This window comes from Alosa pseudoharengus, unplaced genomic scaffold (genome assembly GCF_046254945.1).
Source record: "Alosa pseudoharengus isolate Yale_2024_CS ecotype anadromous, Long Island Sound unplaced genomic scaffold, YU_APseudo_1.1 YU_APseudo_1.1_scf_9, whole genome shotgun sequence".
NCBI lineage: Eukaryota > Metazoa > Chordata > Actinopteri > Clupeiformes > Clupeidae > Alosa > Alosa pseudoharengus.
In genome coordinates this window covers 8804487-8829615 of record NW_027468881.1, presented here as the reverse complement: position 1 = coordinate 8829615, position 25129 = coordinate 8804487, and the positions used below count along the sequence as shown (strand labels likewise).

The 25129-nt window shown below is 41.9% G+C and overlaps 2 protein-coding genes across 6 annotated transcripts; one reads left to right on the top strand and one right to left on the bottom strand.

The window, feature by feature from the left end:
* Positions 1-8596: 8596 nt before the first annotated feature.
* On the top strand, positions 8597-10708 carry fitm2 (fat storage inducing transmembrane protein 2). 2 transcript variants are annotated; one of them, XR_012984860.1, is made up of 3 exons: positions 8597-8807; positions 9342-10257; positions 10303-10708. XR_012984860.1 is itself a non-coding variant. In XM_076275663.1 (2 exons), the coding sequence occupies exons 1-2, from the start codon at positions 8635-8637 to the stop codon at positions 9925-9927; spliced, it is 759 nt and encodes a 252-aa protein (XP_076131778.1). In that variant the 5' UTR covers positions 8597-8634; the 3' UTR covers positions 9928-10708. The 2 variants fall into 2 exon arrangements, 1 of the variants encoding a protein (XP_076131778.1); XM_076275663.1 differs by having other exon boundaries at positions 9342-10708.
* Positions 10709-13923: 3215 nt separating this feature from the next.
* Positions 13924-23461, bottom strand: gdap1l1 (ganglioside induced differentiation associated protein 1-like 1). Of its 4 annotated transcripts, none has more exons than XM_076276288.1 (6): positions 23277-23461; positions 18052-18248; positions 16492-16665; positions 15522-15616; positions 14375-14489; positions 13924-14267 (listed from the first exon to the last, which is right to left on the bottom strand). In XM_076276288.1, the coding sequence occupies exons 1-6, from the start codon at positions 23459-23461 to the stop codon at positions 13924-13926; spliced, it is 1110 nt and encodes a 369-aa protein (XP_076132403.1). The 4 variants fall into 4 exon arrangements, with proteins under 4 accessions (XP_076132403.1, XP_076132404.1, XP_076132406.1 ...); XM_076276289.1 differs by having other exon boundaries at positions 18052-18244; positions 23282-23461; XM_076276291.1 differs by lacking the exon at positions 16492-16665 and having other exon boundaries at positions 18052-18244; positions 23282-23461.
* Positions 23462-25129: the final 1668 nt, after the last annotated feature.

Below are 25129 nucleotides of genomic sequence, written 5' to 3'. Positions count from 1 at the left end.
CCACCTACTGGTGAAAAGAACACATGGCAGGGTAGAGTCTATGGTGAGACTATCAGGACAATACAACAGGAATTAGGTGGAACTAGTTTCAAGCCAGACAAGGACTTAAAATCATCCGGCAAGTACTTCATTTCATCACGACTAAATCAGGGCATAACTGTCACTGACAGACTGTCATTCATTCACCCAACAGCAGTGGCAGTGGAACTAATACAAAGTTTGATTGGCGATACATCCGACTGTCCTCAGCATTTTGTGATATATATATATATATATATAATAGGGTTGTTTGACGCTGACTTGGGGGACATCTAAACGAACATAACAACCTTGCCTGAGCTTTGCATCTGAAATCCTCTTTGAATGCCTGAGGATTTGGGTGTTGGTTGTTTTCTATATGCAAAATCTGTGCGTTCAGTTCAGCTTGGCTCAGAGCCAAAGTTGTTTCTGCTTTCTAAACACAGAGACTGTGGTGGTGGTGGGGGGGGGGGGGGTTGATGAATGTTCTGAACGGTTTAGGACTAACTGCTGGATAGAGGCCGTTAAGCAGTGTGCGTGAAGCAAGCATTATTGAAATAATGCAGTGATGGGCCTCAGTCCTGCTGCTCACTAGCCAGCTGCCTACGTGCTCCTCTGTCATACTCAACTGCAACAGTGTTGGTATGGATTACGTGCGGCAGCTCAAACTCTTGTATGGCAGTGCAGATAGCTCATGTTTGTGCTATTTCACGTGACTTTAATGCTACTGAGAGTAGAAGGATTTAGAGGAGCCATGTGACCGGCACAAATACTCTCAGTGAATGCAGCAGTCCTGTGGTGATGAAGGTATACATAGACTGGCCCTTCTGCACCCTAATTCTCCTTGCCTCACCAAGTCTTGCTGCTCCAGTTGTATGCCAAATGTTGGTGCTGCAACCATGGTTAAAGGCACCCTTAACAGTTATTGGACCTTAACTTAACGTTTCCAAAATCCTTTTGATGGCACATAACCTCACGGCACTTCTGTCATTGTCTGAGCAGCCCTGTAGGTGATTACAGCCTAGCAACTTTCTAGTTTCGGGTAGGAAACTGCCCCCCCCCCCCTCCTAAAATCAAACCGCAAAAGAACTGCTATACTACAGGAATTCAGAGATCATACAGACTGCTTCCTGCTGTTCTATTACATGTACAAACTCATGGGGTAATATGTTTATTTATGTTTCTTGTTAAGAATCATGTCTAGTAGCAGTTTTCGCGTGTCATTTTGAGAGTTGAATAAATTACAACCATAAGTATAATCATATGAACATATGTGTGCTTTGATATAGAAAATAAGTCCACATATTATGCCCAAAGTTTAGCAAATATTCAACAACGTGGGTGTGCAACATTTACATGGTCTGATTTCTGAGTATGCCTTTGTGTGGCTATATTATCATGGCTCCATGTAAACAATATTCAAACCAAAACAACTGCATCCTAGAAGTACTTTTCAGATAAGTCGGTTTTTGCTAATTTTTTCACCCGGGGGCTAGAAAATGTGGGTCACAGACAACATCAATAGAGTAGCTCCTGAGAAACTACAGTCTACTAGATTTAAATAATGTAATGGCGGCTCCTGTTAAACTCACCTCAGCATGCAGCCGTGCAATTGACCGCTGCAAAGGTGACGCCCTGAAGCTCCTGCTTCTGCCATTAGCACCCTGGATGGGTGAGACTCAAAACAGCCCACAAGAAACCATAATGGAAGACAACGATGGGACTGTTTTTGCTCCTCTTCAAACTCAAAATATTTGGTGCGTACATTTGGATCTGTACAGCTTCCCACAACTAGACTTCTTAAGCTGAATCAAGACTGGGGAGGTTGTCACTGGGAAACCACATTGCTGTTGGTTACATCAGTCTGCTAGCGGCCTGTCCTTCTTAATGACCCAGCCATGACCTCTACCCTCAGACATGAGCGTGTGACCCGCTCTGCACAGACAGTGCCTTGGCATCTCTCTCTCTCTCTCCTCTCTGTATTTCTCATCCCCCTCTCTTTGCGTTTGACAGTGTTTCCTGTATTTGTTCTACCTCTGAAAGTAATTTTTGTCTTTTGGCTTTTCAGTAAGTGTGTACATATGGGTTAAACTCAGCCTCAGCATGACATTTACTGAGGGTAGGAAAACATAAAATACACCCCAAGCTGAAAACCCTTGACAGGAGGGGACATGAAATTAGCTGTCAGAGCTACGTGACTACATGCACAAAATGAGAGGCTAGTCATAGAGCAGCCTTCCTATGTGTGTGTGTGTGTGTGTGTGTGTGTGTGTGTGAAATATCTTGTCTCTTCCTCTACTCCTCTAACTTACATCTACATGTATATGACTATGCAGAGACTATGTGACCGCATGCACGAATTCAAATGAAAGTAGACATAGAACCACAGCCTTCCTATTTAGACCTATAGGCCTAAGACTAGTCCACTGAAATCTTTCCACACTGTTAAAACAATCTGTACAGAGTAGGCCTACAATATAATCCTCACCACATTTACATTTATTAATTTAGCTTTTATCCAAAGCGACTTACAAGGGCATTTCTCATCAGAGCAACTCAGTACGGTGGCCAACGGGTGCAAACGACCTGCAATTTATGACAACACATGCACATCGACAAAACACAAGCAACTTAACCCTTGTGTTACCCTCAAATCTTACCGACATGCTTTATCCTTGGGGTCAATTTGACCCCAGCTAAATAAACCCTCAGAAAATGATTATAATTCATATTGTTACCCAGTTTTTTTTTGTGACAGGTACTTAACAAGTGTGTAATAACCACCATCAAAAGCCCTGCAAAACAATCCCACCCCCCACACCCCTTTATGAACCTTGGAACCCTGGCTGGCAATATTGCCCATCCAGTGTCAGCAGCCCAAAGGCTTGCTGTTGCTTCCCCTTTTGACTTATACAGTCCTGCCAAAATGACTTATATGTAATATGTACTTGTGTATGTAATAATGATAATAACAATATGTTCTCATACTATTACAATAATAATATCCATAATGTGTCAAATATTCATGTATCTTATGTTTCATACAGCTGGGGTCAAACTGACCCCAAAGAACATCAATGTACAAAATATTTGTAGAGGACATTGAAAACATATTATTGTACAAATTTCATGCTAACTCTGTTTACCCTTCAATTGATGAAAAGTCATGAAACATGAAGCAAAAAAAAAGTGAACCACATATTTCATGATGTTAAACGTTGCTTGGGGTCAAATTGACCCCAAGATAACAGGAGGGTTAAGAAAACATCTTCATCAATTGCCAACAACAAAAAGTGCATAGCCTACCTACCTATCATCCTGCAGGAGGACTAAACCATCTTGCGCTTTTGTGTGAGTGACCAGACAGTCTTCACTATTTATGACCGCCGCTAGCGAAGCTAGCGAAGCGGTCATATAATGATTGTCAACGTTTTTTTTCTTTTTTTTTTTTTTTTCGTCATCTACTTCCTGAATTTTTGGTCAACGATACCCAGGACACCGAAACACCGGTGCACAAGAAATTTGGTGGGTATGTAGCCCCACTAGACTTTTACGGAAAAAATTTGTTTCGTCCCCGGGGGCCAATCCCCCCCCCCCCCCCGTACTGGGCCCCCCGAACCGCAAAAAAGCAGTTTTTCCTAAATAACTACCTGAACCGTGGCACTGAGGATGAAGAATCTTTTATGGTATGTTGGTCTCAAGGGCCCACATCAACCTGGCCCATAATCACTCATTTGTGATTTGGTAAAAAATGAAAATGCAATATCATTCTGCTTTAATCGCCCCTATCTTCAGTTAAGATGTTCTGAACTGCACCAAATTTTATGTGTATGATTGACCTGGCATTCTCTGGGGGTATGCCAAGTTTCGTAGAATTTCATCCATGGGGGGGGTCTAAAAAATTGTAGGTTATGTGTACATTTAGTGTACACTCATTGGCCTGTAGATGGCGGTGCATACATACAGTATACACATGCACACACACACTGGTACGCACATACTATCGGTATTAGAACTGCCGATACATAATTACATCTTTGCTGCCATCTTTAGGGGAAAGATCACAATTTCTTCGCTGTTTAAAAAAAACAAAAAAAAAACATAGTTTTTTTTTAAACGGCGACGAAATTGTGAATTTCCAGAGCACACTTGGCAATTGACTCCTACGGACTTTCCCCTAAAGATGGCAGCAAAGATGACAACATTTACGGAAAGGTACTGGCTTGATGAAATTCATTCTGGACTCTCTATCCGACCACATAAAGATCTCGGGATAGGCCTACTTCGGTTTGGCTTTAGGGACCCTTTACTCACTACCACGTAAGTGTAATGTTGTTTGGAACTGTAAAAGAGGTATAAAAATAGCTTTTGTAGCGGCGAAATAATATGCCCTTCTCACTTCCACGCTAACGAGTTTTGACTAAAAACGGTAACATCGAACTTTCTTAAAACACATCCGAATGACATGATTTGGATGTCAACTCAACGTATGTACTCCCAATCATCCGTAAATTGATCTAAAGTGCATTTTACTCCGGATAATTCCTTTAAACAATATCGGGCGCCTATGGACTAGGCTGGGTGAACCCAGCCTGATCTGCCCGCTATTTATTTTTTGTTTTCTTAAAAGATTGAGCTTGGTCTGGTGAAAGCCAAACAAGCCATGGACCTCAGTTACCAGGGGCGGAGCTACGTGGTGGCCAGGGGGGGCCACGGCCACCACTGGTCAAAACTTGCCCCCCCTGCTGGCCCCCCCAGCTCCGTTCAGTGAAAAGTAAAAAAAAAAAGCCCTTTTCGACGGCACTTTGCCAACACTTTGCAAAGCAGGGACTGAACCAATTACTGCACTCTATCTACGACCATTGGCCCAGTCAGGAAGTGTAGCCCACGGTTGTGATCAAATCGTGAGTAGGCCTAGTGCAGCAGTAGCAGCGGGACAATTCAAGTCATCTGTTAAAAACACTTGACAGTAGACTACTACTTAACCTCAGTAACAACAGGTGAGTTGATGATGAGTTGGAACATTAATGCTAATAAGATGTTAGAATGTGTCACGAATCATAGCCAAGTGAGCTGCGTTGGGCTGTCCTTGTTAGGTAGGCTCTGACATTGACTTGTGGGGCTGATCAGAAATAATCGGATGCCCGTGGTAACGCTGTTACAAAAATTTCGATAAAATTTGGGTGAAATGCAAGCATAGGCACATATCTCCGGATGGCTCCAATAAAAGTAGGCTAATAGGGCCTAGCCTAGGCTACTTTATAAAAAACATAATTTGCTGACTGCGTGGTTCTTGCCATAGCTGGTCAGGCAGAGGCAGGCTGCTGCTTTACCTGAGTTCTTTGTTACATTGCTCCAGAACTGTTCATCGCAGCGATATGAAACCTTAATTGCGTGACAGAGCAGAAGTGGGGCTTTCCAACGAGACTAAACACTTGCCTGTGCGATCAAGTATGAAAAATAAATAAATAATTAAATCAAATTGATTCATATTTACAGTTCACCTGCGCACCCATTACTCGCGTTTGAATTACTCGCGAACCCATGATCGCATAGATATGGCAAGCATATCAGAAGAAAGAGGAGACACGGGGCTATCTATTGTCTACCAAGTTGTTTACCAAGTATCGATGCTTCCTGGCTATAAAAACAGACAACGTGACTGCAAAATAACATCATGTTCAAAAACCAACGCTGCACACATTACTCTCGTTTGAATTAGGCCCTACTCACGAACCCGTGATCCGATCGGATAGATAGGCCTATGCCACGCATGTCAGATGAAAGAGGAGACACAGAGCTATCATTTGATACCAAGTACATAATTCTGGGTTAAAAAACAGACGAAATGACATCAAAATAATAACTTAATATAGCTCGACTTACCCCACGTTTTTCTACGTTTTTGTAAGCATGTTCATAATCCAACGTTATCATGTGTTTCTCTATGGCAAAGTATGTTCATAATCCGGTTTTGAGATCCCAGCAAATTTCTGCATGGCATCTAATTCGAGACTCACATTGCATCCCAATTTATTCGACAAAGAAACACCTTTTTGCCTTCACTTTGTTCATGACAATGCAGTAAAAAGTTGTTTTAGAATCATCATGAGTGTACACACAGAACACGCAAACTCAAAAGGTCATTTTTCATTACTAAATAAAAAAAATGGCATTTATTTCTGTAAGGCACACACCACATGTCTGTAAATTGTCAGCCCCAAAGCCCCCCTCCACCATGGTTCTTATATTGCCAGTTTCAGGACAGTCTGCCCAACACATACATGAAAGTCATGTCCAGCTGACAGAGATACATTTCAAAATAAGAATGGTATAATATGTTTTTTGTCTTTGTATTATTTAAAAATCAAAACCAAATCAATGCAAGTATTAATATGAATTGGTGGCAGATCTGGGTAGTCTAGACTGTTCTGAAAAAATATAGCATGTGTAAATGGCACTTACAATGACCAGGATAAATGCTTATAACTAAAGGTAGTGAGAATGGCCAAAAATAGAGTAGGGCTCATAGGGCTAAATAAAAATAAATGCCATTTATTTCCGTAAGGCACACACCACATATTTTTCACATTTGCTCAGCCCCAGAGAATCCCTCCACCATGGCAATGATATTGCCAGATTCAGGACAGTCTGCCCTACACACACATGTGCCAGCTGACAGTTTGCAGTGGTGAGATACATGTCAAAATATAAGATTTTTTATAATACACTTTTTGTATTTTTATTATTTAAAAATCAAAATTAAATCAATGCATGTATTCATACATAAAATTGTGGCAGGTCTGGGTAGCCTAGACTCTGCTGAAAAAAACAATGTATAGCATGTGTGTATGGCACTTACATTGACCAGGATAAATGCTTCTAACTAAAGGTAGTGAAAAAGCCCTTAAAACAGTCTAGGGTTCTAAGGGTTAATTTCTTATTTCAGAGCCATGTTACTTACAGCCGAGTGGATATCAGAAAGAAATATAGTTTGGCCATCAGTATAAGATTAAATATCTGCATACAATATTTGTAGTAGTTTAGTATTGTTCTTTAACATCATTTGAATAAGACTGATTAAGTAAGGTGCATTATCATAATGTACTTTTTTATAGCATTGGCCTATTTATGGAAAATGTGTTGGAGTGGACAACAAACTGACCTGTGTATCAGTGTTGGCTTTACACAATTTATTGCCATTATTAAAATAGGCTATCCTAATCTTCAAAACTGTTTGAGTAGTTTTCAAATAGTTTTGATTCCCAAGTGCCACCCCAATAAAAAGTCTGGACCCAGCTGGCCCCCCCCTATAAAATAATCCTGGCTACGCCCCTGTCAGTTACACAATGCAAGGGAACATGAATCAGCCTATATTTGCACGAACAACAACGGACAACAGCTCTTCAACTTTGGTCCGTTAAAATGTGTATGAACAGTCTAGCGACGCATTTCATCAAGGCCCATTTGCACATGTCAGTTATTTGCACCACTGATTAGATGTAAAACAGCATTTTGTTTCAGACTACTGTTACTTAATTTGAGCATTGACAATAAAGTATTACATGAGCTAAAGATGACTAAAATCTTATGCAGAAGAAGAAAGATTCACAAAAAATCCATCCATCCAAAAATGATCTTTGTTTTTGATAGCTGTTGAAAACGGCATGGAACTGACAGAGATGTTTTTGTTTATTAATAAATAAATAAATAAATACGTAGATAAATAAATTAAACAATATATAACATTATGCTGATACCTTTTGCTTTTCCCAAATACAATGTAGCCTACAGGTGTAAGTGACCTTTCATCAATCCAGTTGCAATGGATGAACTGTGATGAACTGCCCTACTTGTGATTGTTTAGAAATTTTAAAGGTTTTATAACAATGCTACAACTTCTTTGGCTATTCTACAATCTATTCACCTTTTCAGCGCCAGTAGGCTACTTTCTGTGCAGCCGCACACACACACACACACAGGCATGCCAAACAAGCATACACAAAAGTTTCAAGAGTGGGGGATGGAGTAAAAGATGGAGACAAATTGATTAGTGTGATTTATTTTCGCGGAAAGGATGTACAGGACTGAGCGGCGGTCATATTTTGTACCGCTATGCGGTACATCTAGTTTTTATATAGGCTACACAAGTCAGTCTATCAACCAAGTTATGCAGCAAATAGGCTACACTTTATTTGGTCTTGGTAATTTTATTATGGTATTCAATTTGGAAATCAAAATATTGAGGGAAAAATAAAATATAGACTCTAGCCCCCCTAGTCCAACACCCCTGTCCTCCTCACTCCATGCCAACTGGCATCATCATCTCGGACCTTGACAGACCAAAGGCTCTATTTTAGTCAATATAAAATGCATTAATGTTTTAACAAGTGTTTACACACAGACTCAAATAATAATTGATTTAGCCCATATCTTACAAGTTTTTCAACTTTTCCAACTTCAAATCTGTCTTGGTGGCGACGGATTACTTTCATTGGCTCTCAGATGGCGGCAGGGTAGACACATGCGGACCTACGTCACTGCCCATGTGTCAAGTTACCTCCTTGCCCTTCCTGTGTTGATGTTCCACAAGCGCATTTTAGCCGAGACCTCTTTATGACTAATATGGATCAAATAGTTAAAAGGCTCAGAGCGATTTGGAAGTTCTCAGCAGATCGTGTACTTTTACCTTGTGCCTTCTCTTTAATTTGTATAATAGGATCATATTTAAAAGAACAAGACCTCGTCCCGAAGTCATATTTCAGTGACACCAAAAATGTTCTCAACTTGTAAGTATTTGGAGTCTAACGTTACATGAATGGCCTAACTAGCTAGCTAAGGTGCATGTTCTACCTAGCTGAACCAAACCTAGTTTTTCGTTTGAAAAGTAATTAACAGGAAATTCTTTATTTTTCGTGAAATACTTTCAGTATACATTCAGATCGCTAGGAGTCTGATAACGCCTTTGTTCGTTAGCTGGCCTCGATTTGAATGTTGTATGCTATGCTAGCGGGCTGAGTGCTTTGACGTTAGCTAAAAGGAATATGACTAGCATCATACTTTACCCTTCATAGCTGCAGCCAGTCCAAGTAAGTAATGAACACGCAAGAAAATGTTCAGTAATGTTATGATACTGATGCACATAAAAATGATGGTAAACTGATACATTTTTCATGAACATTTCCCAAGTGTACGTTGTGCTTGTTTGGATTTGTTTGAAGTTAACGTTACTTGTCAGAGACCGTGCTCTAGCCAGCCATGGCTTAGTGTCCTTCTTATGAATGGTAAGCTGATCTCTATGTTGTCGTGTTGTTGTTTTGCAGATACTTCGTGAAAGTGTCATTGGGTTGGACCTTATTTTTGCTGGTGCCCTTTGTGATCCTATCCAGTTCATTGAAATCGCCGTCCGTGTTTGTGTTGCGGCGGCTCTGCGCTCTTGTGGTGGCCACAGCTGTCTGGTACATCTGTGTCAACACATTCGATCTCATTGAGGAGGCTACAGGGTCGTGCTATGAAACCAGCACCAAGGAGGTCATCCATGGAGAGCTGACCAGTAAAGGCATCTGTAGGAAAAAAGGCTTTGTCTGGGATGGCTATGACATATCTGGACATAGTTTCATTCTGTCCTACTCTGCCCTCGTCATCAGTGAGGAGATGGCATCCATGGTGGAGGATGCGCCTGGGTTCAGAAAACCGCTACTTAATGGACTGTATCTATCAATGTCCATCATAGTGTACCTCTGGTTGTTTATGTTTGCCAGCACTTCTGTGTACTTCCACAGCCCAATGGACAAGTGTGTGGGGACTGGCTGTGGACTACTGGGCTGGTACCTCACATATCGTGTCTGGTACCGAAATCCCCTATCACCAGGACTTCCCTCTAAGAGACAGGTCAAGCATCATGCCTGAGGAACATAAGCTCACTAACACGCACTTATATAACTACTGCATTACAATATCAGACAAATGGAATGCACTGAAGAAACAATCTCCCTCCACCATTGTACTTTGCTAGGGTCCACTTTGTGTCTTTGTAAGTTTGTTAAATCCTGTTGAAATGCCATTCTAAATGGAAGGGGTGCCTCAAGGGTTCCAACATGACAGTAGGCAGCTGAGGTACCTAAAAAAAACCCACAAGTGTAATCCAAGTGGCTTGTAGTGTTGGTCACCAGTGGCACTGACTTGGTCATTGTTGCCTTCAGGTCATGTGTTTACATTCAGAGGTTCACACATTCAGAGGTAACACATTCAGAGGTAACACATTCAAAGGTAACACATTCAGAGGTAACACATTAGCCAGTTCAGGGTGACTGTGCATTTGTTTTGATCTCAGTAATTCCACAAGAAATGTGTCGGGAGGATTTATTGTAGACTGTCTTACGCCATCAGGGGATCAGTAACTAATTCTGTTCTGATCCATGGAGTCAGTACTGTACACGACTGGACGATTTTACTCTTTCTGTTGACAAAAGAATTGCAAGTAATAGAACATCCAAATGGTCTGTTTTTTTTGTTTGTTTTTTTCCCAACAAATTAAAATGTTAGGATGTACAGTATATAGTTATAGATTCAGACATAGCACTACACAGGAATATGATTTGTGCCAACTTTATCTGTTTTAATTGTAATTATTTATTATGTCTGATAGATATGGGAATTGATTAAACTCAGTAGAGCTTACTGTAAAACACATGTTGTTCAGTGTTTTCATTGTTGTACTAACTGAATACTTTTGGACTAGTTCCTATGACAAAAATAGAAATCAAGACTCTTGAACATTCTTTACAATCAAACTGGTAGTCAAAATTGTTCTGAACTATGTTAGGCCTACACACATGCTTTCTTTCCAAGGTGTTATGGGGAATCTTGAAAGGTTCTTCCAAAGAAACTTGTTCTTGGTAACAGAATGGTATCTCTACTCTTGAATATCTACAAAGTGTGTCACATCTCCAATATGTGACATTCAAGATTGAAGAGAACATAGCAGACTAAAGCCTGTTTGTCTTTGTTGAGCTTTGTAACAGTAACAAGTAACAAGACTCATTCAGACGGCTGTCTAGTGACCAATCTGATAGGTTTGGTTGGGTGATTGCACTGATGTATGGCTTTTATACGAATGAGTACAGCAACCCAGGTTGTTCTGTTAAGCATTGTAATTTATTTTGTCATCGATGGCAACTGAACAAATTAAGGCTTATGAACAAACATTTTTAAAAGCACCTTAAATAAATGCATATTTATAAATATAAAAATAAAAAATACAAAATTCAAAATAATCTATTGTGAACTTAAATGGCCAGAAATCATCCCTCTCAAATAGCTAATTCATCTCTGTAGGTTTGTATAAGCTATGACTTGAAAGTGTTTCAGGACCCACAGCTTCCTCTGAAGTAAACACAAAGAGGATATGCAAGTACAGACACAGAGGGAGTGTGGGTTGCTGGGAAATGTGACGAAGGGCTCTGAGAGGATGTGATGTTCCCACTGGCTTTCTCAACTGTTCCACGTAGTCCAGGAGTCGTGGGATCGAACCTGGTTTTGTCAGTTAACATTTTGTTTTCTGCTGTATCTTGTAGACTTGGTGTGGGCCTAGCTCTTTAAGATTTAGGTGATATCCCTTGGGAAATTTCATTTATAAATAATATCGGGAATTGCCCCAAGGGGACATCAGTGGACACCCTCTCTAATCTTATTGAGTTACCCCTAGGGAACAAGAAACAGCAAAGAAAAGAAAAAAACTTTAACCAACAAAATCAGCTTCGCCACAATTCTGGCGTTTGACTCTCGGACCAACATGAGGTGGAGGACACTTCCGCGAGTTACATTCTGGTGCTGAGTTTCTATTGAACCTGGATGTATCGGTTTCATGGGAGGAACACCACAGACAGACATTGAAATGTGTCCAAAAATTCAGAGATCACAAGCTCTGTGACTGGCATATGTGTTCAATGACTTTGACAATGGCTTTTGAGTGAACGCTTCCAAACGGCTGAAAATCCATTTTAAAAACAAAACAAAAACAATAGACATTAACACATAACATCACATACTTACATACATCCATGAAAAGGACGAATGTGTGAATGTAAATATCTTGTGCATGAAGACCATAGGAAGACGCAGATGACAGTGTGTGGAGGTGACCGTGAGACACAGATGATTATCTTTGGTTAAACACCATTCACAGTCCCCCTCTGAAAACAACATGAACCTGCCCCACCTATCCACTGCTCGCCTACACCAGTTCGACCTTGATAAGGTCACCCATTTAAGATGCATTGGATGTGAAGCTGGAGAACTTCCATTTGTCGGCAACGGCAAACAGCTCTTTCTCACAGAACTACAGGCCTGCAGGAAGCGCTAGGAGTGGACCAGAGTAACCGATGAAGGGTGGAGATATTTTCTTCTGCAGTCATGCTTAGTTAGCTACACCAATCACAGTAACACTGATACAGCATTCGTTCAGAGCATAAATGAGGATCTACCACTAGTTTGTCTTTATTGCCATTGGGTAGAGCTTCAGTGCTCCATGAGATTAGAAACTATACAGCACACTGCTAGTCTTGGTAGAGGGCTGACCCTGTCGTGTCCTTTCCGCACCACACGTTTTGATCACGTGACCACAGATAACACACTCACTTGAACATACACACCTCAATGCCCTCACCTAAGCAAAAGGGACTAACTCAGTTCAAACATCACACCCCTTCATCCTGAGGGACAAGAGTGACAGGACACATTAGACAGAAGGTGACATCTCAGATAATGAAGCAAGTACACACACACACACATATCAGCAGCAATCTTGCCAGCATGTATACACACACACACACACACACACACTTCTTCACCACATTCAACATTTGTTCATAGTTTTGTCATGCACAGACATTTCATACACAACTGAGATCACCACTGTTTATGGTTAACACATATTCAACCAATGTAAAGGGATTTTTGTGAGAAGAGCTCTCGTATATCAATTCATTGTTATATCCAGATTTCCCAGAATGTCTTCAACCTAACCTAGTTAATATGACCATAAAGTCACTACTATCACACCTGCCTGGCCAAACCACACCTCACAGATACATGGCTGGATGTTGGATCAAGGCAGTCAAATCATGCAATGCAATGGCAGGAGCGAGTCCCATCAGTGAGTTAATATGAGGTCTAGTGTGCAGCGTCTACTTGTGCAGGCCTACATGGAGGGAGGGAGTGATGACTAAATGAGTTTGATTTCACTCAATGCACATCATGTCGCCTAACATTTCCTGTTGTCTGGTATCATTTCTTTAAATGGTAATGACTAGATGTTTTTTTTTCTTGGTCAACCAATATGTCGTATTCATGTAAAGGTCATTATTTAGTTTGGCAGTATTTGGCAACAGGAGACAATTCAGAGAGAGTCTCAGGTTTTCGAAGGAAAGATACAGTATCAACAGGGCTACTGGGCTAAAAGTGAATGCCACGATTGGCATTAAGGAAACCAGACTGCAATATGTTGTCACAAAGTCATAAACTAATCGCAACCAAGTTAAACACAATCAGTAAGACGGTTATGAATATTTGTCTTGCCGATATTTTGTCAAAATGGCCAAAGGCCTCAAGCATGCCTCCAGAGATATGCAGAAACAAATGAAACACCAACATAAAAAAATAACATCAATAAACTCCTGAAAGAAACCAGGATGAAGGCATCGATAAACTGGAAACGTGCTGTCAGAGAAAGAACTCCCTGTCATGGAATGTTCTTATTTATCTTGTGAGTATTGGTGTTGTTCTCTGTACAGACTCTTATATTCCTGCTGTCATAAAACAAAGCTACAGAAAAAAAGTTGAAACATCACACAAATTACACATACACTGAAGACAAGAGGGAAGGAAAGGGAAGGGGGGTGTTTACTACATGTATTTCTTTTTTAAAAACCAGTAGGCAAAGTAACCCATACCCCCCAGCGACCCCATCAGGAAGGACGCCCCGAAGAAGGACGGTGGCTTCTTTTTGACCATGCGGAAGGCGTTGGGTAGAACTGCAGACAGGAGGGTGGTGTGGATGTCTCCCAGAACCTTCCGGAAGGCGTAGCGTTTCTGCACACGCTCGAAAAACGACTGGATATTGGGCCGGCTCCCATCCTCCCAGTATTTCTTAGAGAGTCCCAAGAACTTCAGGCGATGCAATGTGGCTCCCAGCCACACGTCTGCCAGCGTGAAGTCCGGCCCGCACAGCCACAACTCACACCTCTGACCTGTCACGTTACACACAACACACACGTCAGGCCAGTGGTCACATGGGAAATGTAGTTTGGAAAGTGACTGGGAAGAGCTGGGGTCTTGACAAAGAAAATGAGCAAACCTTCATATTCCAATTTTCTCTTCTCAAGCTCAGCTTCTACCTGGTCTAGTACCATTGTTAGTTCACCCAGAATCTTCTTCAGGTAGTTCACGTTGTCGTGGTCCAAGATCTTTGCCTGTGCAAACACAAACAATCAGCTAATTGTCAAATGTGAGACATGCATAAAAAGAATAGTCCTGTATATTACACCAACCAACCTTTCATTACCGCTTTCATTGCAATCTTCACCTGATTTACACAGATCTCTGACTACAAACAATCTATTCATTTAAATGTATCATTATGATCTCTTGCAATGATGCACCTTAAGTAATGAAAATATGAATTCTGATGTTAGTGGGAAGATGGCATTGGGAGGTGGGATATTCTACTTCATTCTACTATCAACCCAAGTCTATCTGCTGCATACCTATTGATATTGAAAGGTAATACTTCAACTTGTGCTTACATAGCCTGCATAGTATAACAGAACACGAAAATTAAAAATGAGGAGTAGGGAATGAGGAATTTGATTGCTACAAGACAATAAGCTTCTAATAGTTATAGAATCAGAAGTAAATGTAGTTCATTAGATCACTTATTACTAGCTTGCAACTGTGGTATTATGACAAACTAACATCTGAACCTGATGTGGTTTGATTATAATGCCAGTCATTTATTGTTTATGAGCTCAGTATTTAGAGCACAGGGTGGTTTATGAGATCACAATCAGAGTACTGGGTGGTTAATGAGATCACAATAAAAACACAGAGTGCTTTATGAAATCACAATGAGAACACTGGGTGGTTAATGAGATCACAATAAAAACACAGGGTGGTTTATAAAATCACAATAAGAACACAGGGAGTTTATGAGATCACAATTAGAATGCAGGTTATGATATAACAATAAGAGCCCAGTTCTTGTGATTACAATAAGAACACAGGATGGTTTATGAGATCACAATTACAATGCGGGGTGGGTTATGAGATCCATATAAGAACACACAGTGAGATCAGAATTAGCAATCAGGAGGGTTTATGAGATCGCCATCAGAATTCAGGACTGACCTCAAAACAGAGAGACATGAGTGAGCAAGGAACAAATGTGACAGGTGGACAGAAATGAGGCAAGATGATGAGAAGGATGAAAGTTACTGATATCTCACCATGAGTTTCTTCTGTTTAGACAGGTATGGCTCTGTCAGCTGTGGCTCCTCGTGATCCAGCTTCATCAGCTCTGATGCTGCATTAGCTAGGTGTCCTACCAATATGTGTGTGTACAGGGAGGGTTGAATGGAAGGAGAACATGAGACAAACACCTGTTGTAGCTAAAGTGTTACTCATTTGTAGCAACATAAACATAACATTTTAACATTAATAAGTTCTTCAGAGTACTGAGAATTATGATCTTTTGTCATGATAGTCTGAGTTTGTGGGAAGAGCTAAAAAGCCACATGTAGAGGACAGTACCCTGTGTTCACAACAAATAGGCCTATGCTACTTGTTTGACTTGCATACTCCCTTCAGTACAACACTCTAAACAAAGGTTATTATTGAACCCATAAATCTGGCCAATATTTGGCTGGTGTATAAATCTGATGATACAAGGCCTACATCCACAGTGCGTCTGCATTACTGGATGAGGAGGTATGACAACCAATTAAATCTGTTAATAAAGAGAGGATTGCATTAAACAGAGCCATAAAACCAGCATCTGGCCGTCTCTCTGTCAGTTGGCAGGCATATTGTGCAGCAGAGCAGGGTTTCCCCAGACACATTCACCCTATTGTGTTTGTGTGTGTGTGTGTGTGTGTGTGTGTGTGTGTGTGGGGGGGGGGTGCGTGAGTACATGCGTGCGTGCGTGCGTGCGTGCGTGCGTGCGTGCGTGCGTGTGTGTGATAGAGAGTGTGTGTGTGAGATTTACATAAGGCACAACAGGCGCATTGCAGACATTCCAGAGCTGGCACAGGTCATCTGACCTAGGTACTCTCTTGCCACCAGGAGCTTTTGCTGACACACACACACACACACACACACACACACACACACACACACACACACACACACACACACACACACACACACACACTTATGCAAAGGAAGCCAGGGGTTTGTGTAATCACCAGTATCACTTACTGCGAATCTCTGCAGTGGCGTACTTTGGGATCATGGAGTCTACAGTTAGTTCAGGGTGCAGGATGCAACCGTGCGTGTAGGCGTCCATAGGCAGCCCGTCCAGTAGGTGGCGGTACTGCTGCACACGCTCGTGTATAGGGCTCTCTGCTTCTGGGATCAGCTGGGCCACCGTCTCTGTATGCAACACCCCCCAAACAAACACACAAATTATCACATGAATTATATGCACACACATGCACCCATGCACGCAAGCAAGCACGCATGCACGCACGCACTCACACACGCATGCACGCACACAAGCACGCACACACACACACACACACATGTTAATGTGGAATTGATTGTACATGTGTGCTGCAGCATCTTGCATCTACAGGGTTTGGCCTAGGAGACTCATTTCTGAGGCAAAGTTCTGAGGTGCCTGGCATCTGGCCAACCTGCAGACTCATCAACCTCAACCCGTCGCAAGCACTGGACAGGCCTACTGTACATGAGGCCCTTTGGATCAGAACAACATACCGGTAGCTGGCAATTTGTGGACAGATATCACCCACAGCACTAGTTCTCTGGTCCATCTCAGGTACTCCTCAGTAAACTCTGACTACACCCAAGTTAGCTCTAACCCTTTGTTGAAGCCTGTAAATGCTCTGAGGCTGCCAGGTGATGGGTCCCTGCTGAGGAGGCTGGAGGATGTAATTGCTGAGAGAGCAGGAGCAGCATGGCGGGGATCACACTAATACAGCCTGTGAGAGCAGTGGTGTGTGTTAATCTGCAGTGAGGGTGTCATTTAATGCTACTGCATGTCCATCACTGTAGTTTGGGCTGGTCCATTCACAACTTTCTCAACCTCTCTCTCTCTCTCTCTCTCTCTCTCTGCCCATACCTCTCTATTTATTTATTGTTTATGTTTATTAGTATTATGTTTATTATGTTTATTAGTCTGACCTATATGCATTTCACCGCAACAACAATGATTCATATGCTAAAATAATTAGGCATATTTACAATTTAGTTCTTAGAAGAAATCTAGTGATGTAGTTGAGGAAGTTCTTGAAAGTATAACACTAGTACACTAGCTACTAAAGGGCTTATATGCACGTAAGAAGATAGCACAGTTTAAGTGTGTGTGTGTGTGTTCCCTGGCACTCATTACATGCCCGAGTAGCCCCAAGTGGAGAAGGTCTAGATGGGGGGGTGGGGGGTTGGGGGGTGGACAGGGAAGATCCTCAGCTGCATGAGATGCTCCATTTCACTCAAGGTCTGCTGTGAACCTTCTGACAGCAGAGGTCGTCACACAAGCCCTGTCCAAGACACTACTACAGACTATATAGTATCACTTCACTTCACTTCCCTTCAGTGCAAATATTACTTTGCACGGAAACACTAGAAATAAACTATTCATGTCAACCCTGAGTATGTTATTGAATGCAATCAATATGCTGTGTGCTCTAACAGTTAACATAATTGCCAGCACAGCAATTTACAACTTGTCTAGCACATGTACTAAATGCATCATGAAGCGGATAAGTTCACAGTGGAGAGAGAGATGCATTACAGTACCTCCAGAAAAGTTGGCTTCTAAGTAGTCGATGATCTGGTTGTAGTCGCTGACGATGGTGTCGCCATGGATGAAGACGGGCACCTCCTCGCCCAGGTTCAGCCTCATGAACCAGGGCTCCTTGTGTTCGGTCAGCGGTAGGCTGACGTCCCTCTCCTCACACAGCAAACCCTTCTCATTAATCACCAGACGCACCTGGGTAGAGTGGCAAACACAAGCACAGGGTTCCTACACATTTTCCATTTCAAAATTCCATACTTTTTCCATACTCAAATGTTCAAACTTCTCGGTAGATTTTTCTGACCGTATTCTAGATATTGTCAATGGAGTGTTCTACTAGCATTGTGAAGAGCTGTATAATAATGTTTATTATTAACTTGTTTGCCCTCAGATAACACTTGCCCATTGTTGGATACTTTTTGATGGGGAAGTGCTGTGTTGGAAGGTGCACTCACATTTGATACAGCATACTACATATGTTGGAGACTAGTGCACTGCTAGATAGATAGATAGATAGATAGATAGGCAGCCGACCAACCAACTAACAGAGGGCGTCCCTGAGAGCGATTACGTACTCAGGCATGGTGTTTCAATTACTAGGCTACGTCCCCGCCCCTGAAGCAGATCGCTTGGAATACAAACATATTGGGGGCGAAAAGGGCTTATATTTATGAAATCTTTGAGCAAATGTGAATAATAGTTTAGTCTATTAACAGGAGTGTCACGAACGAAGTCACAGTGGAGTAGGATGTTATATCGTCAGCTAAACTTTAGTCATAGATTTTGTCACTTGAAATAGGCTACGAACGTACCTGAGTCAAACTGTAGTTTAGTAGGCTACATGGTCGCGTCAAAATCACTATTTTTCAAACACTAAGAAGGCTCGACATAACTTGAAACTTTGATCGAAGCATCATCAGTGTCTCTACATATGAACTCGAGCATTAAGAACATTGTTCGTGTACACATAGTTTACTAAAAAGATACAACTCACTCCTTGCAAGATGGCAAGATGGCAGCGAGCAGAAAAAACAAGTGAGTTGTTCAAAACCTCTCTTTTAGTAAACTCTGTGTACACCAATAATGTTCTCAATGATCGAGTTCATGTGTACAGACACTGATGATACTTCGATCAAAGTTTCATGTTGTGTCGAGCCTTCATAGTATTTGAAAAATAGCGATTTTGACGCGATTGTATCAAAAAAGTAGTAGTACAAGCTTAAAAGTGGCGCTTTGGACGTACTTATGCATTTATATGAAAGTTTGACTTGGGTACATTCACAAAACACTATATGATGCATTTTGGCGAGAGTTACGCAGATGAAACGTGTGATTGTTTGCTGATAAGATGCACCCGTGCTTGTTATGGGCGTGCTGCAGAGAAACTTCTCTGTATGACGCAACGCCGGTTGTTAGTGATTGGTTCAAAGCGGTTCAAAGGAACTGCAATGATTTTAAACCTCAAACTGTGCCCTCCCACCCGGAAATAAACTAACGCCTATGGATCTAGGCCAGACTCTCTGCGAAGTCAGAGAGTCTGGTTTCCAGGCTAAAACTCAGAAATCACCGTAAACAGTATTATTTGTTTGCAATAACAGTTTATCAGATAATGCAGTATCCACGTCTTGGTAACTTTTACAAAATCAAAAAAAGTCTACCAGTGTTTTAGCCGAAAATAGCAGAGCTAGGTATAGGGCACGTGCATAGATCGATTTGGTTTTGGTACCAGGGTCCCCTTGCGGGAGAGATTTTTTTCTGAGGACCCCCATTCAATTGTATCTTGATGATGTGGACTGACATCTTAAGCTACACAACAGTAGGAATGGTTTATTATGACCTGAGTGATGTGATTAGTACTGTAGATGCAATAGTCTGGAAACACATATTTCTCCATACCCTTGTTCCTTTTTTTCATACTTATCCAGACCTGGAAATTACTAAAATCAAATTCCATACTTTTCCAGGTTTTCCATACTGCGTAGGAACCCTGCAAACACATTCCCATGAGCATTGGCTGTCTTGGTTTTGTTTTACACATCACTACACTGGGATATGCCTTTAAGCTTGGTGTTTACAAGAGAGATTGTGTATGTGAATATCATGAACAAAACATGTTCAAAGTTGTCTAGCTTTCTATACCAAGGGATTTGTGGTCAGATGCATGTGGCACATACACTCCTTTTGCGGCGGCCAAAATCCATCTGAATGCCAAAGTTGAATTTAACACATGTTCACTTAACGTACTGTTGATGCTACAATTGGCCAGCACTGTAGCAGGAGAAATGCAAAGCTCATCAGATCAATGCCAAATGAGCTGAAATCATGATAAAGTGCATGGCCACGCCATAACCAGTAGATACATTTCAGGAATGTACACAAAATTAATGAATGCAATTGTTCCTGCAGAACTTGCTGCCAGCAGCAATTAAACACTTGCTCAACTCCCTGGGATTTTAAAATAACAAATTGGGATTTCATTTGGGCAGTGTTACCCAAAAATTTTACCATAACATGGGGACCTCCCCTGACTGACCTGTTTCATTCTGAACTGGACTCCAGATGGAATACAAAGCCGCCTGTTCTGTTCGGGCTGTTACCTCTAAAATGTAATACCCATTAAACCTGTGCTAGGTGAACTGTTCTGATGAAAGCTTTGTGAAAATCTCCTTTATTCTATTTGTCCGGAGGCAGTCATTTCGAAATCATCACCACTTCAGACGTCTGAGCCCTCAATTAATGGCAATTATCAACCCTTAATCTTCACATTTAACACATAGGTTATTGACTGGTAATAAATGCCCTCTGCACTGATGTGTGAGAGAAGTGTGGCGCTTATATTCAAACCCATCCATGCCTCCATTGGGTCCCTCAGCCCATCACAGCTCTACTGCATCTACCCAGAGCCGCTGCCCTCTGCAGAGCCTGTGTGGAAAGGTTTACATTTCCTCCACAGTATTTAAATTACAGGCTGTTGGTCTTGGAAGCCGCTGCAGCACCCAATACTGCTGGAGTTCAACAGACAGTCCTGCAGTTCAAAGCAAGTCATGGTGACAGAGGCCTGTTGTCTGGGCCCCTTGCACATCCAGTCCCGCGAGCTGCAACTCTCTCAGGTGCCTCACCTCGCCTATGTTTTGGCTTTCCTCGATCACAGCAGTGGCCAACAGCAGTGGCCAGCAGAAGCAGAAACACTTAGAGGTCTCTAACATCCAGCACACCCTGGCCAAGTGTCACTACCACTGTCAGCTGATATGTCCAGCGGTAATAAGAGGAGAGAGATTTTGAGACGCTTCAGTGAGAATCAGAGGCCTGATCGTTTTCGACTCCACAGATCTACTCACTATAGCCTGGGTAACAAGAGGCTCAAAACACCATAGGAACAGCAAGGGCCACCATGGACTCCTCTCATTCTGAGACTTCTGAATTTGTGCAAAGTTGACAACTTGAAGCATTTAATGAAGATTTTGAAAGGTGGGACAGACAAGACAAGTTTCAGTGATATGGATACTTTACTTGCAGTCAACACAAAAAGCAGTCTGCACATAGAACACACACACACACACACACACACACATCAGTATCAGAGCTGGGTTACAGTGTGCCAGGGCACAAGCTCCTTGTACAACAGTAAAACATTTCCTCTGACATGATTACAGCCTGGTCAGCCCGCAGGGTCCTGCTGGACTCTGCCTCTCTGATAATGCAGATTAACAGCCATCCCCTCCGGCTCTGCAGCCACTGCGTTGGGGTGATGAGTGGCATTAGCGGGCACACTTGGCCTGGCTCTCTGCCACAGGCCTTCAACAGCACAAGTCCCCACCCAAGATCACTCACACTCACCCAAGGAACACACTCGCCAGGTACATCTGAACAGACAGAGTACTCCGCTCATACAACTTACTCTCAATAAGAATATACAGACGTATGGACATTTAAGTCAACACAAATATAGCATACCTTTACCACAGCTACCATTTATTTCACCCAATAACCTCTGCTATATCTCCTATATTTACACATGAACTACACATTTACAGCAAGCCACACCAAATTCATCCAACTCATCTAATATCCACAACATCTCGCTGCTACATTCCAACACACAAACAAGGTCTTCATCTCTATTCCGTCACCAAACCTACGCATCTACCAAGAGTCACTTGCCAAACAAAATACAAAAATAGTTACCCCTACATTAGGGACAATAACTAGGTACCCATAGTCACAGTGTCAACCATGCAGAACCACTTACAGTGACAATTTAGCCTCTTCTCTTTATTTGTCTTATTTTGATATACCTACTGTGCTAGTCTACTCATTTGCTGAGTACGGGTCTTTGATCTCCAGCGGGTCTTTGATTATCCAGCAGGCCTGTCGCCAAACTTTGAGAAACATTGACAGAAAGACCTCTGTAAATGTTATGTTTACAGAAACTGACATAGATCCACAATCTACATCCTAAAAGCCACTAAAAGGACACACATCTCACAGATGCCATGTGAGAAAAGATACACTGGTTAATTCTCTGTTTGGATCTATAATTTACTATAATTTACTTAATGTAAAGTTCAAGTCAAAGCTTTGGGACTACTGGACAGAGAGAATGACAAGTTGACCATGCTCACATTAAATAAAGCACGATCTGCACCTGAGGCTTCCGGGACTGCACATGTTTCTGTGCAGGCGACCCTATCGCTACCCTAGGTGACCGAGACGCGAGTCAACGTTGAGCCCAGAGCCCCGTCCGGGCCGACAGGCTAACCTTTACATTGACACTCCAGACAACCGATGCAACATATAGGCTAACCATAAAGCAAAAGAGACAACCATTGCCAGTTGATTGTTTTTCTCAAAGCTAGCTCATTTCAATGAATTATTTAGTGTCATCTTGAAAGCTAAGAAGATGTAGCTCAAAATGATATCGAATTGAGTAATTTGGTAACAATGTCAATGTTTATTCCATAAGCGTTTCCAATCGACACAAAAATACGGCAGGATATTGACAAGCAATCACGAATCCTAGTATATCCCCATAGAACTAGATATTTAGGTGGTGCAGCAGTTTCGTAATATCTCCCAAAACACATCGTCTTCTCACGATGGAGACATACAAAACTCTCAAATCGGAAAGACTGATAATACAACAGCAAATAATTCGGACAATCCCAGTAAAAACGCCGCTGCAAATGACATGTCATTTACACAGACACCTCCATTTTCCTGCTGTGATATTACCTTTTGAGAGGCGAAGGACTGCGTCCAGTGATATAACACGAGCCTATCTTTGGAGAAGGGTTTGGGCTCTATTGTAGGTTCTTGGCTTTCGTCTCCATCTGTTTCTTTGCCATCTTCTTCCATGGCAGAGATGGGCCACCAGCTACAGTTGGTGGGGGTAACATGGTTGGAAGACGCCATGACAGAGGATTTTGTGCGTGTGAGAGGGTACCAGGGAGGGAGTGAAAGGGAGAGAGAGGGAGGAACGGACGTACGGATGAGAGAGAGAGACAGAGAGAGAGAGATAGAAAGCGAGCGAGGGAGAGAGCAGGGGATTTCAGCACCACGAACAGAGCATCATTGATTAGACGTCGACGCTTCACTCAATCCCTTTCAAAACCCGGTCCCGTGTCCGTAGACTCAGTGACAAAACCCACGGTTCCTTTTAGATAGAGACGCAGAGTGAGCTCCATCCGAGGCAAACATGCAGTGAAGCATGGGGAATATTAGACATATGTGTATTACATCACAGAGAACAAACATGCGCCGTAGAGGTCCCCGAGAAGCCACTCAAGCGCGTTTCACGCGAAGGTCAAAGTGCACATATTCTAGTATCGGCATAAAACATAGTCATCACCAAATTAATGTTTACGTTAGAAAAAAAACGACTGCAAAAGCATTCGCACTAAAATACACTGTCAGTAACATAGATGTCAATACATCAAGTTTTATAAATTATATTTAATCTAAGATATAAATGTCAAAAAATGTATTTCGTAATCTAACTTTTGTCAGTCTGTTAGAGAACATTATGTGGATGGAAATGTGAAAAATAAATAGGTTTCTTATTAATGTTATTCACCAGGAGAGGGAGCCTTCCGATTACCTGTCTGTTACAGTATATGCACCTGCAAACGAAATGTCAATAAATCTTTTCAGCACGTTGGTAAAGACATTAAAAGTTAGGCCGCCTGAGTACAGTTCTGAGTGGAAACAGTGGGATTTAAGTAGTATTCGCATAGAGAATACCGGTATGGGATTAATTCAGTGTCCATATTTGACAAAAAGATTAAGATATACCAATTTGTATGAGACATTCAGGACAGATCACGGACATTTACACGTCTACGACTATTGCCTTGCTTTTTGAACTTTCAAATCGTTTTTTCCCCAAGTTGATAGCCTAACCACCACACCATTGGGGACTATGCTGTGATTGGAGATCTATTCCCAAGAGTCCTCTAAGCAGAAGGTGGCCGCTAGAGAAAGTCACGATTTCTTAATCGCCACGAGATTTGTATGATCTGAGATGCAGCCATGTGCATACCACCTGTGCTGATGCACGGGGTCTCAAAACATCACGACTTGTGATGTTGGCCAGAACTCGCACGCCAGGACGCGCCATGCTCCGCCCTCCAGCTTGCCTACCCCACATACACCCCAAATACATACTACACACATAGCCTACTAGCATACAAACGCTAGGCTATTAGAATATAACAAGGCCAATTAGACACCATTCTTTAAGGCTAAAAACACGCGCACATACAGTATGCATCTTCAAGGTCCATTAGCCTGCTTTTTATTCTGAGATTTTCAGATTTACTCTTGTGGTACCACATTTAATTAATGTTTATTGAAGTTGACGTATTCATTTAAGTTGTTATAGATTTTAACTACAAAATCATGGCATATCCAACATTCAGTAAACGACGCTGTCCGCACAGTTCTGTGATCCTAACATAGAACTGTCTGAACTTGATATGGTCATAAGCCCGCCCAGCCCCTAGGCAGCAAGTGCTTGGCACTGCTTTTAAAAGTGCCTTGTTGCGGGGTAAGGATTGGGTTGTATTTTTGGATCCGAGAGAG

What these genes read in the sequence shown, in the direction of transcription:
- fitm2 (XM_076275663.1), top strand. Translation starts at nt 8,635, where the DNA reads ATGACTAATATGGATCAAATAGTTAAAAGGCTCAGAGCGATTTGGAAG. An exon ending in ACCAAAAATGTTCTCAACTT is followed by an intron (nt 8,808 to 9,341) that starts GTAAGTATTTGG and finishes GTTGTTTTGCAG; the next exon opens with ATACTTCGTGAAAGTGTCAT.
- gdap1l1 (XM_076276288.1), bottom strand. Translation starts at nt 23,461, where the DNA reads ATGGCGTCTTCCAACCATGTTACCCCCACCAACTGTAGCTGGTGGCCC. An exon ending in TTCGCCTCTCAAAAGGTAAT is followed by an intron (nt 18,249 to 23,276) that starts ATCACAGCAGGA and finishes TTGCCACTCTAC; the next exon opens with CCAGGTGCGTCTGGTGATTA. An exon ending in GAGAAAATTGGAATATGAAG is followed by an intron (nt 14,268 to 14,374) that starts GTTTGCTCATTT and finishes GTAACGTGACAG; the next exon opens with GTCAGAGGTGTGAGTTGTGG.